This window comes from Geotrypetes seraphini, chromosome 7 (genome assembly GCF_902459505.1).
Source record: "Geotrypetes seraphini chromosome 7, aGeoSer1.1, whole genome shotgun sequence".
NCBI lineage: Eukaryota > Metazoa > Chordata > Amphibia > Gymnophiona > Dermophiidae > Geotrypetes > Geotrypetes seraphini.
The window spans coordinates 159,431,407-159,448,257 of record NC_047090.1 but is presented as its reverse complement, the minus strand read 5'-3'; the positions used below and the strand labels follow the sequence as shown (position 1 = coordinate 159,448,257).

The window sequence follows — 16,851 nt, the reverse complement described above, 5'->3', positions numbered from 1 at the left end:
GTCGCCTTCGATTTTCAATTCTAGTATTGAATGGCAGCTCTTTTACTAATGAAGTGATGAAAACAACTGTTTAAAGCTGAGGGTGTATTGATTGGTTAACAACACGTTGATGTAGGCTATGCAATGATGTTACAGGAGATGCTTTACAAAATCAAAAAAGTACAGCAATACTACAAGGGCCACATATTTCTATTTTACACAAAATTTACTTACCTCTCCAAAAGCACCTCTGCCAATTACTTTGATAATTTCAAAGTCCTCTCGATGAAGTCGCATTTCCTTTACTAAATGTGTAAATGGTTTTACTGTAAAGAAATCAAAATGGACAATTAGTTTAATTATGAATATCAAACATGAAATTTACATCCACTGATATGCAAGTGGACTCAAGACACATAGGTAAAAGTGGGATCCTTTTACTAAGCTGCGTTAGGTGCTAACGTGTGTCTACACAGCAAAAAAATGGAGTGCTATGGGACGCACTCAAGCATTCTGCAGTAACTGAAATCTGCGCACACTAACCATGTGTTAAAAAAATATTTCTAAATTTTTTTTGACAGGACGTCAGGACAGACAGTGGGCATTCTTGCGCTAACCAATTTATGCATCTACATTACTATGTGCCAACTGATTAGTGTACAGAAAATACAGAAGCCCTTACCACCTACAAAGTGTTTACCATCTAGTGCCTTTAAAAAAAAAAAAGTAAGTTAAAGCATAGGCTAATCCAGACTTGGCTTTACCCCCTGTGTGCTGAAGAAATATGAAATTCCGATTTTACCAAAAAAATCAAGTCCTTGTATGCAGTGAAATAAAACCAAGAATGATTCAATTTGTTATGGAATTAATAGAGCCATAAGCATCCCTTCATACTGAACCGATCTCTCAATATATGAAGACATTTTTCATCTCCAACTCAATAAAGTCAACGACTTAAATATAAGCAAAGATTTTAAAAAATCAGTTTAATGTAGTCAAGTATTAGATTTTAACACTAGAGTGTCTCACAAACCAGCTGGGGGTGAATGGCTGGGAAGATTAACTGCTGTGGAAATATTGAAGATGATGAGTGGGTGCCTAGTTAGCTAGGGAGAAAGACTGGTTGGGAAGGGAGAGAACGGGAGAGACCAATGAGAAGTACACTAGGGGTAGAGGCTGTTTAGCTAGGGATAATTAGAGGAGAGGGGCAGGATTACTGCAGATGAGGACAGAAGGTTGAAAGGGGGAAATTAGTAGAGACTAGGTTGGGAGAAGGGAGGAGGACTGGAGATGTGTGGAGATGTAGAGTGAAAGATATGGAAAGAGCTCTCTCATTCACTGGCTCCAGATCCAAAGAAAATCTGTGAAGGAATTGTTAGAAGACAAACTTCCTTATATATACTGTAGAATAGTAGTGTAATACTGCCAGTCACTGCTGTCATTTGTTAGGCTGAAAGTAAGGGTTGTGGTTTTTTTGTTTCTTGTTGGGGTGGGGGGGAGCATTTTAAGCACAAAGATCACTCAAAAAGAATTTCTTCTTTTTTTCAACTCTATAAAATGCTGAATTAGGAAGACTTTCTAATTTCAGATAATAAAAAGATAGATAGATAGGTGAGACATTCTAGACCAGTGGTCTCAAGCTCAAACCCTTTGCAGGGCCACATTCTGGATTTGTAGGTACTTGGAGGGCCACAGAAAAAATAGTTAATGTCTTATTAAAGAAATGACAACTTTGCATGAGGTAAAACTCATAGTTAATAAATCTTTCCTTTAACTGCTGAATCGGGTTGCCAGAGCAAAGGAGAAGAAGGCAGCGTGCTCTGGTAGCCTGACTGAGAGAGGGAGAGTCGGAGACACAGAGTTCTGCACAGGGGAAGGAGGCAGGAAGAAGCACAGGACTCGGGGAAGCGGCGAGAGTATGCTCCGCCCACCCCCACCGCGTCAGAGGCAGCGTTGGACTCCCCCTTGAAAGGGGGCGGAGCCAACGCGGCGAGCGCTGAATCGGGTTGCCAGAGCAAAGGAGAAGAAGGCAGCGTGCTCTGGTAGCCTGACTGAGAGAGGGAGAGTCGGAGACACAGAGTTCTGCACAGGGGAAGGAGGCAGGAAGAAGCACAGAACTCGGGGAAGCGGCGAGAGTACGCTCCGCCCACCTCCACCGCGTCAGAGGCAGCGTCGGACTCCCCCTTGAAAGGGGGCGGAGCCAACGGCACGCAGCCGTTCGGCATGCGGCGAAGGCAAGCGGCAAAGGCGCTCGCCTTAGCGAGAGCGCCTTTGCGAAGGGCCTTTGAGAAGGGACAAGGCAACGGAGTAAGACAGAAGAGTAAAGAAGCGACAAGTACAGAAGGAAAGCACAGAAGGTAAGAAAGAGACAGACACAAAGGGCCAAGCCGTTCACACAAGTATAACAAGCAGGCAGAGGGAGAGAGTGAGAGAGAGGACACCAGCGGCTGGTAGAGAGAGAGAGAGGACCCCAGCAGCAGATAGAGAGAGAGAGAGAGACACCAGCACAGAGCACCAACACAGAGAGAGAAGAGACAGAGAGGACACCACCAACAGGCAGTGAGCGAGAGGACACCAGAGACAGTTAGTGAAAGAAAGAGAGGGCACCAGCACAAAGAGAGAGTCAGGGAGGACACCAACAGCAGATAGGGAGAGAGAAAGGACACAAAGCGGGCACAAGTCACAAGTAATCTCAACTGATATCTTAAAGAAGGAACAACAATGGAAGCAGAAGGAAGCCAGAAGATGAGCTTTCCAGTATTCTGCACAGACTGTCATATGTACGACTATCTCCCCTCGGGGAGACAGTCATATGTATGCAGTCGGTGTCAGGAACTGAAAAGCTTGAAGAAGGAGGTCAAGCGACTAGAGGACAAGATTCAGGAGCTAGAAGGATTTCACACCACGGAGAGACACATTGAGGAGGAAGTCAGGGAACTCGAGAGATTCATTGAAGAGGCATACAGGACGAAGGTGGAAGAGAACGAACTTCAGATGACAGAAGAAGCTACACGGATACCAACATGCAAGGGAGAGCAAGAAGAAGATTACCTCAAGGATGACACCCACAGAGGACTACCGCAAGAGGGGGAGATTTTGGCTAGTCGAGGCCCAAAAGAAGAAAGAGTGAAGTACATTGAGGACATTGACCTGAGACCGAAGCGAAAATTGAAGAGAGGAAAGTCAGCGATCCTAGTGGGAGACTCGATCCTTAGGCATGTGGACAGCCACATAGCAAGAGGGAGAGAGGACCGACTGGTGACCTGCCTTCCGGGAGCAAGAACCAAGGACATCGTGGACAAAATTGGAATGATCCTGGAAGGGGCGGAGACAGAAGAGACCGCTGTAGTGATCCACATCGGGACAAACGATGTCAGCAGGAGAGACTACAAAAGATGCACGCTGTTAGAACAATTCAAGATTCTGGGAAGGAAGCTGAAGATGAGGGCCCAGAAGATAGTGTTCTCAGAGATCCTACCAGTACTGAGGGCAGATGTGAAAAGGCAGGAGGAACTACAATCAATAAATACGTGGATGAGGAGATGGTGTGAGGAAGAAGGATTCCACTTCGTGAGGAACTGGACGGCGTTCTGGGGCAAGAGCAAGCTCTACAGGAAAGATGGACTGCACCTGAGCGCAGCAGGAACTAGACTCCTAGCAAACAACGTCAAGAGAGGAATAGAACAGGCTTTAAACTAAGAAGAAGGGGAAAGCCGACAGTTGACAAAGGGTCGACGATTCGGAAGACGGTATCCTGTGAAGATACCGAGGGGAAAAATGGCTGGGAAGGAAAAAGGGACAAACTGCAGGAGTCGACTAACCCAGAAGAAGTGGTTACAATGTCTGCAGCAAAAGAGAAGAAAATATGGACCGAAGCACAGGGAAAAGAAAGGAGGACAGCAAAATACCAGGATCTAAAGTGATATATGCTAATGCAAGGAGCCTAAGAAACAAAATGGGGGAACTAGAAGCCTTGGCCAACGCAGAAGACATCGACATCATTGGAATCTCTGAAACATGGTGGAATGAGGAAAGCAAATGGGATACAGCACTACCGGGATACAAGCTCTATCGCAGTGTTTTTCAACCGCTGTTCCGCGGCACACTAGTGTGCCGCGAGATGTTGCCTGGTGTGCCGCAGGGCCGCCGGGCCCGGAGCTGACAGGGGGCCCGAGGCAGGGGCGCCAGTAGCTCGCCAAGGCAAAGTGAGTCGATCACCCAGGACTCACTTTGTCTTGGCGATCTAATCTATTGAGCCGATAAGTCTTCTTCTCCCCGACGTCAATTCTGCAGGCGGAGAGGAAGTTCGGGCCAGCCAATCGCTGCCTGGCTGGGCGGAACTTCCTCTCCGATTGCAGAATTGACGTCAGGGAGAGCATGCGTCGGCGTCGGCTTTGGGGCCTGTTATCCATTGGTGGGTCCTGTTCCCCGATGGCAGCGGCAGTGGCAGTGGCTTGGGGAACGGCAGGGAGAAAGAAAGAAAGGGGGCAGGCAGGGAAACAGAAGGAAAGAAGAGAAACAGAAAAAAAGAAAGAAAGGTCAGGGAGAGAGGAAGAAAAAGTTGGGGGAGGGAATGAGGTGTGGAGGAGAGAAAGCATACAGGCTGATAGAAGGGAAGAAAGATTGGATGCACAGTCAGAAGAAGAAAGTGCAACCAGAAATCACCAGACAAGGTAGGAAAAATGATTTTATTTTAAATTTAGCAAAGTGGAGGCAGTATTACCACAGTTTTCAAAGGAATTTGCCCAAATAACTTAATAGTTAACTGGGTAAATTCCCAGAGATGAAAACTTCCCTTCACTTACTATGCACAGTTCTGAATTTATATCTGCTGTCTATATTTTACAATATGGTCACCTTTTACTAAACCGCAATAGTGGTTTTTAGCGCAGGGAGCCTATGAGCGTCAAGAGCAGCGCTGGAAATTCAGCGCAGCTCCCTGCGCTAAAAACTGCTATTGTGGTTTAATAAAAAGGATGGAGGGTATATTTGTCTATTTTTGTATGCTATAAAAACCAAATACAGAGAGAGACTGAGAGCTGTTGACGAAGAGCTACGTGTGTGTCTTTCTTCGATTCCAGCCAGAATATCAGCTTTGTGTTCAGCCAAACAGGCCCAGGTTTCGCACTGAATAAAGTATTTTATAATTTTTATAATTTTTATTTCGTAATAAAGTAATTATAAAATACTTTCTTTGTGTTTATTTGATTCCTATTCAAGAGAATTACTTTATATATAGTCAATATAGGCAGAGAGTTAAATTTTTTAACATTTTCTAATGGTGGTGTGCCTCGTGATTTTTTTCATGAAACAAGTGTGCCTTTGCCCAAAAAAGGTTGAAAAACACTGCTCTATCGCCAGGACAGAACAGAACAAAAAGGAGGTGGAATAGCCCTATACATAAAAGAAGGCATACAATCCACACAAATGGACACAGCAGAGACGGCCAGCAAGCCGTAATCTCTATGGGTTAAAATACCGGGAAGGAAAGGGCCTGAAATAAAGATGGGCCTATTTTATCGCCCACCGGGGCAAACCAGAGATATCGATGAGGAAATGGAAGCCGAGATGAAGCGTAAATGCAAAAGCGGCAACACGGTTATTATGGGAGACTTCAACTACCCTGGGATAGACTGGAGGCTTGGAAGCTTGAAATGCGCTAGGGAGACAAAATTCCTGGAAGCTACACAGGATTGTTTCATGGAACAGCTTGTTAGAGAATCGACGAGAGGAAATGCCACTCTGGATCTAATCCTAAATGGGTTAAGGGGACCTGCAAAGGAAGTAGAAGTAGTGGGACCGTTGGGAAACAGCGATCATAATATGATCAAGTTCAAGGTTGAGGTAGGAGTGTCAAAAGGCAAGAGATCCATTGCGACAACTTTTAACTTCAGGAAAGGAAACTACGAAGCAATGAGGGAATTGGTAAGGAAGAAACGTAGGAACACTTCCAAAACATGGCTAACTTAGGAACACTTCCAAAACATGGCTAATGGTCCTTCTTCAGGGACATGGTGAGCGAGGCGCAAAATCTGTATATCCCCAGATTCAGGAAGGGGTGTAAAAAGAATCGAACAAAAGACCCGACGTGGATAACCAAAACAGTGAAGGAAGCGATAGGCAAAAAGAAAAAATCATTCAAGAAATGGAAAAAGGACAAAACTGAGGGGAACTGGAAAGAGCACAAGAAGCATCAAAAAGAATGTCACCGTGAGGTTCGGAAAGCCAAAAGAGAGTATGAAGAGAGGCTAGCCAGGGAAGCAAGAAATTTCAAACCATTCTTCAGATATGTTAAAGGGAAACAGCCGGCTAGAGAGGAAGTGGGACCGCTGGACGACGGAGACAGGAAGGGAGTGGTGAAGGAGGAGAAGGTAGTGGCAGAAAGGCTTAACATGTTCTTCTCGTCTGTATTTACAAACGAAAACACGTCCAACATACCGGAACCTGAGCAATTCTTCAACGGAAGTCAGGCAGAAAAATTAACATCCATAGAAGTGAGCCTTGAGGACGTTCGTAGGCAGATAGAAAAACTAAAAACTGACAAATCCCCGGGTCCGGATGGCATACATCCAAAGGTTCTGAAGGAATTAAAGGAGGAGATAGCGGAACTACTGCAGCAAATTTGCAACTTATCCCTGAAAACAGGCGAGATCCCGGAAGATTGGAAGATAGCCAACATTACGCCCATCTTTAAAAAGGGATCAAGAGGTGACCCGGGAAACTACAGGCCGGTGAGCCTGACTTCGGTTCCGGGGAAAATGGCAGAAGCACTGATAAAAGAAAACATCGATCAACATTTTGAAAAACATGAACTTCTGATAACCAGCCAGCATGGTTTCTGCAAGGGAAGATCGTGCCTAACGAACTTATTGCACTTCTTCGAAGGGATCAACAAACGGATGGACAAAGGAGACCCCATAGACATCATATATCTAGATTTCCAAAAAGCCTTTGACAAGGTGCCCCATGAACGTCTACTCCGGAAACTGAAGAACCATGGGGTGGAAGGAGACGTACATAGATGGATCAGAAACTGGTTGGAGGGTAGAAAACAAAGGGTAGGAGTGAAGGGTCACTACTCCGACTGGAGGAGGGTCACGAGTGGTGTCCCGCAGGGCTCGGTGCTCGGGCCGCTGCTATTTAATATCTTCATAAATGATCTAGAAACAGGAACGAAATGCGAGATAATAAAATTTGCGGACGAAACCAAACTATTTAATGGAGCTCGGACTACAGAGGACTGCGAAAAGTTGCAAAGGGACTTGAACAAATTAGAAGAATGGGCGGCGAAATGGCAGATGAAGTTCAACATTGAAAAATGTAAAGTATTACATGTGGGGAGCAGAAACTCGAGGTACAACTATACAATAATAATAATAATAATAACTTTATTTTTATATACCGCCAGCTATCTTGCGACTTCTAGGCGGTTTACAGTAAAAGAGATTGTGAATACAGTAAAAGAAAATGTAAATATAATAAAGAGAAGCTTTACGTACAATGAATTAAGGAGTTTAGCAGTGTACATCTCAATACAATAAAGAGAAACTTTACGTACAATGAATTAAAGAGTATAGCAGTATACTTCTCGTACAATGAATTGAAGAGTAAAGCAGTCTACATCTGATAATGTTAAACAACATTGGGAGGGATGTTATTGAATAAGAGTACCCAGGAAAGGGACTTGGGGGTAATGGTGGACATGACAATGAAGCCGTCGGCACAGTGTGCAGCGGCCGCTAAGAGAGCGAATAGAATACTTGGTATAATCAAAAAGGGTATTACAGCCAGAACGAAAGAAGTTATCCTGCCGTTGTATCGGGCGATGGTGCGCCCGCATTTGGAGTACTGCGTCCAATATTGGTCGCCGTATCTTAAGAAGGATATGGCGTTAGTCGAGAGGGTTCAAAGGAGAGCAACACTTCTGATAATAGGTATGGAAAACCTGTCATATTCTGAAAGATTGGAGAAGCTGGGTCTCTTTTCCCTGGAGAAGAGGAGACTTAGAGGGGATATGATAGAGACTTACAAGATCATGAAGGGCATAGAGAGAGTAGAGAGGGACAGATTCTTCGAACTTTCGAAAAATAAGAGAACAAGAGGGCATTCGGAAAAGTTGAAAGGGGACAGATTCAAAACAAATGCTAGGAAGTTCTTCTTTACCCAACGTGTGGTGGACATCTGGAATGCGCTTCCAGAGGACGTTATAAGGCAGAGTACGGTACTGGGGTTCAAGAAAGGATTGGACAAATTCCTACTGGAAATGGGGATAAAGGGGTATAGATAGAAGATTACTGCACAGGTCCTGGACCTGTTGGGCCGCCGCGTGAGCGGACTGCTGGGCACGATGGACCTCGGGTCTGACCCAGCAGAGGTATTTCTTATGTTCTTATGTTCTTATACCTCATGCAAAATTGTCATTTCTTTAATAAGACAAAAACTATTTTTTCTGCGGCGTTTTAACATCTTTCCTCTCTCAAAACTGACATTTCAATTACTATACTGAAAATAAAATAATTTTCCCTACCTTTGTTGTCTGGTGACTTTATTTTTCTGTGCTTTTAACTATGTTTCCAGGGCCTTCTTATCCATTGACTTTTTTTTCTCTCCGTCTTCACTTTCTGCCTTGCATCCATCTTTGGCATTAACTTAATATTCATTTTTTACATTTTTCTGCTTTCTTCTCAAAATCTACTTGTTCATATCTTCTCTTCCTATCTCTCTCTGCTTCCATCCCTATTTCCATGGTATGACATCTCTCTCCTTCTCTCCTTGTGTAACATTTCTCTTTCCCTTCCTCCTTTCTGCCCCCTGCACTCCATGTCCCTTCCCTTCCTCCTTTCTGGACCCCTCCCAGTCCAACATTTCTCACTCCTTTCCACCAATCCAATCCACCAATCCAACATTTTTTTCTCTCTTCCTCCTGCATGCTTCTCCTCTGGTCCTCCGTCCCTCCCCAACCAACATCTCTCTCTCTCTCTCTCCACGAGTCCAATTTTTCACTCTCCGTCCTCTCCCCCTTCCTCAGTGTAACATTTCTCCTTCCCTTTCAGTCCTCTCCATCCATCTCGCCCTCTCTATGAGTCCAACACTTTCTGCCTCTTGCATGCTTTCTCTCTCTGTCCTTGCCTCTTTCCTTGAGTGGCATCCCTCCTTCCCATACTCAACCCAACATGCTCTCTCCCCATGCACCCTCACACTCTCCCCTCCAGTATGTAGCACCTTTCCTTTCCCTCCCTCCCTTTCTGCCAGGTCCAGCAGCACCTTTGCTCCCTTCCTTTTATCTCCCCCCCACCCAGCAGTAACTCTCCTCCCTTCTCTCTCCCCCTCTGTCCAGCAGTAACTCTCCTCCTTTCCATTTCCCTCCCCCCTGTCCAGCAGCACCTCTCCCCATGTCTAGCAGTACCCCTTCTCCCTTCCCTACTTCCGTCTCCAGCAATACCCCTCCCTTCTCTAGCCTAGCAGCAGCTCACTATGTAATTTTAACTTAGCCACACAGCTGCCGCTAGCAGTAGTTTACACGCGGTTTCATCAGGCAGCCTTGGGGCCTTTGCTAGGCCCGCCAGCCTAGCAAGGACCCCAAGGCTGCCTGATGAAACCACATGTAAACTACTACTAGCGGCAGCTGTGTGGCTAAGTTAAAATCACACTGAGCTGCCGCTGCTGGTCTGGGGCTAGGGAGAGAAGAAATTATATGTCTCCAGAGTTTTTGATTTCCTACGACCCATTTTATTGAGCTCAGCCCGTCTCCTTAACGCTCGCCAAGAATGAGGCCCGCTCTCCCGCTTCTCCTTCCCCATACAAACCACACGCCGGCACAGACGCTGTTCCGCTGGATTCTCCAATGGCAGCCGCCAACCCTCTTTCCCGCCTCAGCACGCGCCAGAAACGGGGTAGAGAGAGGCACGGGGCTACTGATTGGCGGAGAAGAGGAAAGCAGGAGTCCTGGCAGCAAAAGGCAGGAAGTTGCAAGACAGCCGACGCTGGCGCCTCTCTTCCTGCCCAATGTGTCACAAAAAAATCTGAGTTGTCACCTTGCTTAGAGCGACCGCGGACCGCAAAATTGCACCTGGAGGGCCGCATGCGGCCAATGGGTCACGAGTTTTGAGACCGCTGTTTGAAACAGATGGGTAGTGTGTCCCCAGGACCACATCTGCAGAAGGAATTCATTCCGGATTTTTCTTTTTGCCTCTGTTGTACTTCATTGGGCTCCTTAGCTCCACCTGCAGTTAGTTCCCAAGCCCTAGGAGCCACCAAATAAGCGTGAAGCAGAAGCACCTGTAGCAAACAGGCTCAGAAACAACTGTTCTGCTCAATAAGTAAAATGAAACAATAATATTAACTACCAACAAAGATTTCAAAGGAACTCAGAAACTACTCCCATAAAAATGGAAACATATATACTGTATTCTTCCCAGTCCTCAAGGGCTGACAGGCATCCAAGATTCAGCTTGGAGAAGCATAAACTGACTGAAACAGTAGGCAGGCTCAGGAAAGGCAGGGCAAGAGACTAGAATGTCTCACCTATCTACTGGAAAGAGCTTACCAGGGTAAGTACATAATATCTTTTTCCAGTACAATGGGAGAGACATTCTAGAAAGATGGGACGTACAAAAGCAGTCCCCAAAAAGCTAGGGCGGGCTTGCTGAACCAGACAATAAGACCAAGGACCCAAAGGAAGAGAGTCCTGTCTCGCCACCACATCCACTCTGTAAAACTTGACAAACTTGTGTAGATCTCCTCAGGGGAGACAGCTCTAGCTTTGGACCATGAAGAAGCCACAGTCCTGGTAGAATGTGCCTTGACAGAAGAAGGAGACTGTTTCCCATAAAGAATGTAGGCTGACAAAATGGCCCTATGGATCCATCTGGAAATCGTGGCCTTGGAGGCCCTACTTAACCAAATGAGACAGCACAAAGAGATGATCAAGGAGATGAAACTCGTTAGTGATCTTCAAATAACGTAGCAGTACTCTGCGCACATCTAGTTTCCTCAACAGGCAATCTTGTGTCCTGGAATCAGCAGGCTGAAAGGCAGGCAAATGATTAACATGGAAAGCCGAAACCACCTTCAGCAGTAAGATAGAAACCATCTATAGGGAAGCCCCACTCTCCAAGATTCGAAGAAACAGTTCTCTGCAAAAAAGAGCCTGTAGTTCCGACACACGTTGCGCCAAAGTAATGGCAGGCAGAAAAATGGTCTTGAGCATCAAGTCCAAGAGGGAAGCATCTCAAAGGGGCTCAAAGGGAGCCTTGGTAAGGCTGTTTAATCGGCGGTCTAACACGAAGAGCCCCTTTCAGAAATCTAGCAACATCAGGATGGGATGCCAACAAGGACTGATGATCCCATGATCTAAAACAAGAGAGCCTGGCTACCTGAACCTGGAGAGATGCCACAGTGAGGCCCTTGTCCAGGCCAGCCTGAAGAAAGGCAAGAACAAATGAGATTGGAGCCAAAAAAAGGTCCACCTGGTCCCAAGTGCACCAATGTTGGAAGGCCTTCCACACCTTAACGTAAGCAGAAACTGTGAACAACTTTTTAGACTTGAGAAAAGTATCAATAATCACATCAGAATATCCTTTGTGTTCTAAGACTGCGCACTCAAGAGCCATGCCACAAAAGCAAAGCAACCCAGGACCTGCATGCAGACTGGATCCAGCATAAGCAAATCCGGGAGGGCGCTCAAAGGCTGTGACTTCTGTTCAAATGCATCAGATCTGCATACCATGGTCTGCGAGGCAAATCTGGAACCACCAGAATGACCCAGCCCTGATGGACCGTGATCCGCAGAATGACCCAGCCTATTACTAGCCAAGAAGAAAAGATATACAGGAGAAACTCCCGAGGCCAAGGCTGCACTAGAGCGTCGTGCCTCTCGCTTCTGGGCTCGGATCTTCGATTGAAGAAGCAATCCACTTTCTTGTTTCTTGCCATGGCCATGAGGTAGACATGGGGCCAGCCCCAGCACTGCACTGTGGCTCGGAATGTGGCTACAGACAGGGCCCACTTGCCTGGATACAGAGTCTGCTTGAACATTGTCGACTCCCACACATGCACTGCCATTAGCATTTGGAGGTGATGTTCTGCCCAAAGAAAAAGAAGGCAGGCTTCCTAAGCCAGAGGAGTGCTCTTGGTCCCTCCCTGGCGATGGACATAGGCTACTGCCGTCAGAGAAGACCCTGACTGCTTGGCCCTCTCAGCTCCAACCTGTTGATTGACCATTTCCTTTGATAAGGCATCCAACACTCCTGAACAGGATAACAATTACAGTGGACTCCCCAGCCCTGAAGGTGGTATCCATCATCACATAACAGAACAAATTCACTTATATACTGTAGTAACCTCTTAGTTCAACGTGGTTAACAACAATCAAGGGACTGTACAAGCACAATGTATTATAATCACATTCAGAAGAATTTGTCAAATAAGTATGTCTTCAACATTTTTCTAAAGGAAAGATATGAGTTGGAGTTTGTTATCAGGACAGAAAAGGGTTTATCCAATGATCCAGCTTGAAAAGATAAAATTCTATGGAAAAATCTTTTGTATATGCAACCTTTTATACTAGGAAATGTAAATAATCTAAAATGCAGAGAAAAAAAATTTTTGTCAATAAATTTAAAGTGATCAATAATATAATCGATCCAGGAGGCAATTTGAAGTGATATGCCCCTGGAGAGCAACTGTGGGAGAAGTCACCAGTCCATACTGGCCTGAGCTTCCAGAGTCCAAGGAAGACAGGCCTGTAAGGCATCCCTCTGCAGAGCCCAGCAAGAAAGTAAGGCATGCTGAAGAGACGCATGTGCACCCTCACCCAAAGAGCCACATCCAACGTGGCAACCATGGACCCCAGGAGTTGAAAATAGTCCCATGCCAAAGGAGCCATCTGCTCCAGAAGGGAAGAAATCTGGGCACACAGTTTCTGCCTATGGGCTTCTGTTAGATAAATGCAGCCCGCAGTCATGTCAAAAGACTCCTAGATATTCTAGTGACTGTGTAGGCATCAGATTACTCTTTCTGTAATTCACAATCCAGCCCAGGTCCCCCAGTACTGCTCCACCACGCGTCGTCCCTCGGACAATGAGGGAGCTCTAAGTAAGGATGAACCTGGAGACTCATTTTCTGTAGGTAAGCTGCCACAAACACCATCACCTTAATGAAAGTCCAGGGAGCTGTCACCAGCCCAAAAGGCAGAGCTGCGAATTGGTAATGCTGTTCCAGACCATGAAACCACAAGAATATGCAGTGGGCTGGAAAAATAGGAATGTGCAAGTACACCTCCGTGAGATCTAGAGGCAAGAAATTCTCCCAGGGGCACTGCTGCAATGACCAAGTGCACTGTCTCCATGCGAAAGCATGGAACCTCGAAAGCCGCTTTCCGGAATAGGCCTCAAATCTTTGGAGCCTTTCTTTGGCACGATATAGTATATAGAGCAGAAAATGGCACAGTGACCTGTTCCCATAGCTAACTGCAGTAAAACTGCAAGAACAGGTAACATCTATATCTATTCACCACCGGCACAAGGTCAAACCTTTTCACTGCTCCACCGAGTGGTAAAAAGCTTTGTTCCTGTGGGGAACCCCACTCACCACAGCTCCACGATATCCCACCATTGTGGGTCCAGTGGATCCACCCAGCTCCCCCCCCTTGCTCCAGCCCACCCCCCTGACTCATTGGTCCAGCAGCTCCAGCCGGCTTTTCTTCCTCCCTGCCGCTGGCACACACCTTGCAGATCGAGCCTATCTCTACACAGGGCTGCTGAATGGTGTTCAAAGCGGCCATCCCTTTGCCGGTCTCCCCCTTATGATGCAACTTCCTTTATTCACAAAGAAAGGAAGTCACATCATAAGGAAGAGCTCGGCAGACGGAAGGTCATAGAAACATAGAAGATGGCAGCAGATAAGGGCCATAGCCCATCAGGTCTGCCCACTCTACTGACCCACCCCCAAGTCTACTATCCTAGGGATCCCACTCCTGGTGGGTGACAGGTTCCCTTGGCTTAACCCTCTAAGGCAGGGGTGTCCAATGTCGGTCCTCGAGGGCCGCAGTCCAGTCGGATTTTCAGGACTTCCCCAATGAATATACATGAGGTCTATTTGCATGCACTGCTTTCATTGTATGCTAATAGATCTCATGCATATTCATTGGGGAAATCCTGAAAACCCGACTGGATTGCGGCCCTCGAGGACCGACATTGGACACCCCTGCTCTAAGGGATCCCACATGGGCATCCCATTTGCTCTTAAATTCTTGCACGCTGTTTGCCTCGATTACCTGCACCGGGAGCTCGTTCCAAGGATCAACCACTCTCTCGGTGAAGAAATATTTCCTGGTGTCGCCATGAAATTTCCCGCCCCTGAGTTTGAGCGGATGCCCTCTTGTGGCTGAGGGTCCTTTGAGAAAGAGAATCTCTTCTTCCATCTCGATACAGCCGGTAATGTACTTAAACGTCTCGATCATGTCTCCTCTCTCCCTACGTTCCTCGAGTGAGTACAGCCGCATATTTTTCAGCCTTTCCTTGAACGATAGATCCTTGAGCCCCAAGACCATCCTGGTGGCCATCCGTTGCACCAACTCTACTCTCAGCACATCTTTTCGGTAGTGTGGCCTCCAGAATTGCACACAGTATTCCAAGGTCTTGAGCATCATCTAGCAACCCTGCGTTCAATGGCTCTTAAGAACATAAGAAGTGCCATCTCCGGAACAGACCCTAGGTCCATCAAGTCCAGCGATCCGCACACGGGGAGGCCCCGACAGGTGTACCCTGGCATAGTTTTAATCCCCATATCACTCTAAGCTTCTCATAAGAGATGTGCATCTAGCTTACCCTTACTTATGTCACCTTATGCCACTCATAAGATGTACATCTAACTTACCCTTAAACCCTAGAACGGTGGATTCCGCAATTACCTCTTCTGGGAGATCATTCCAGGTGTCCACCACTCGTTGCATGAAGCAGAACTTCTTGATATTTGTCCTGAACTTGTCCCCCCTTAGCTTCAGTCCATATCCTCTTGTCTGTGTCACATTGGACATTGTAAATAATTTTTTATCCTGCTCTATTTGGTCGATTCCTTTCAGTATTTTTAAAGTCTCGATCATATTCCCTTGCAGTCTCCTCTTCTCAAGGGAGAACAATCCCAGTCTCTTAAGTCGTTCCTCATATTCCAAGTTCTCCATGCCCTTTATTAGCTTTGTTGCTCGTCTCTGCAACCTCTCGAGTATTTTTAAATCCTTCTTAGGTATGGAGACCAATGTTGGATGCAATATTCCATGTGTGGTCTATAAAGCGGTAGTATTACTTTCTCTGATCTACTCGCGATTCCCTTCTTTTGCCTAGCATTCTATTTACGTTCTTCGCTGCCAGCGCCGCACATTGCGCCGACGGTTTCAGGGTCCTATCAATTAATACGCCCAGGTCCCTTTCCTGTTCGGTTTTTCCCAGAGTTGCTCTGCAAGATTTGTGTTAGCGGCAGGAAGGGAGGGAAGCCGTCTGGACCTGCAAGCTAGTGCTGCCCTATTCGCCTACCAGTCTCTCTTTAAAAATTAATTGCAGCCTGTGGAGGATCGCTAGTGTACTTTAACTCTGCCATGGTCTTGCCCTCTTCTGACCTACTGTCCTGTTTTGGTCTGGGGTGGATCGCGGCAGAGGGAAAGGGCACAAGCGATCCTCCACAGGCCGTAATTAGTGTTTAAAGTGAGAATGGGTGACCAGGGGGATGCTGGTGGAGAGAAGGGAAAAGCATTCCGGCCTTTGGGGAGCTCCCTGGTGTAGTAGTTATTAGAAGTACACATAGAGGGGGTCCAAAGGGAGGGGCATATGCCGGACTGAGGTGGGGGGCGGAGGTGAAGGGGAAAAAATAATGGGTCTGAAAACAGAGAAGAGAGAGAGAGATGGAGGAAAGGAAAAGAAAGGGAGAGAAGTTGAACTCAAGAGGTGGTGTGGAGGGAGTGGGGATAGTTACTGGATAGGAGGGCAGTTGGGAAGAGAAAAGGAGATATGATAGACCCTGGGGTGGAGGGGAAGGAGGGAGAGATGCTGGATGAAAGGGTAGTTGAGAAAAGGAGAGATGGTGGATGTGGGGATGGTGGGATCCATCGCTGCAGCCACACTCTCATTCTTCGGATCACCAGCAGCATGAGTGAAGTAAACACACTGCCTTCTGAGGCTGGAAGGCAGTGTGTTTACTGGCCCCGCTTAGGTGCGAAGTAGTAGCAGTGGGAAATCTTCACTCATGCTGCTGGTGGCTCAAAGAGCGCAAGAGTAGTGCCTTATCGGATACCATGGAGGAGAGGAACGCAGGGACTGTCTATTGTGTGTTAGAATGTACAGCGCTGTGCACGCCTTTCAGCACTATAGAAATAATAAATAGTAGTAGTAGTAAGGGGGGAGGTAATTAGAGAAATGCTGGACTGCGGGGATGGAAGGGGGAGGATAGAGATGGAAGATGAATTGTGAGCATGGAGAAAGAAGAAAACATCAAATGGGCAGGAGACCCTGGAAAGCGAGTTAACAGAAAATAAACAGAAACCAGAGCCTGGGACCAACATGATTTGAATAATGACCAGACAACAAACGGTAGAAAAATAATTTTATTTTCTATTTTGTGATTAGAATATATAAGAACTGGAATGTTTATCCTGCTGGTGCTGGTGTTAGACATGAGTAGGGCCCAGGGCAGAAATTTGGGAGGGAACCCCAAAGCCTTCTACTAGCCCGTGCTATCTTCAGCTTCCAACAGGCTTAGGGCTTTCTCTAGCCAGGGGGGTAGTTGCTCTAATTGCACTCCTTGGCTTAACACCATCCCTGGCATGTGTGATCTTTATATTTTGCAAAGTATAGGAGAAAATTAATCTTTTTATTTCTTTGG

At 46.5% G+C, this 16,851-nt stretch overlaps 1 protein-coding gene across 3 annotated transcripts in view; it reads right to left on the bottom strand.

Moving 5' to 3' along the window:
* CDC42BPB (CDC42 binding protein kinase beta) overlaps positions 1 to 16,851 on the bottom strand; it is a 344,482-nt gene that overhangs the window by 302,440 nt on the left and 25,191 nt on the right. For all 3 annotated transcript variants that reach the window (XM_033950846.1, XM_033950844.1, XM_033950845.1), the window contains exon 2: positions 214 to 305. In XM_033950846.1, the coding sequence (XP_033806737.1) occupies positions 214 to 305 (92 nt within the window). The remainder of the gene's footprint in view (positions 1 to 213; positions 306 to 16,851) is intronic.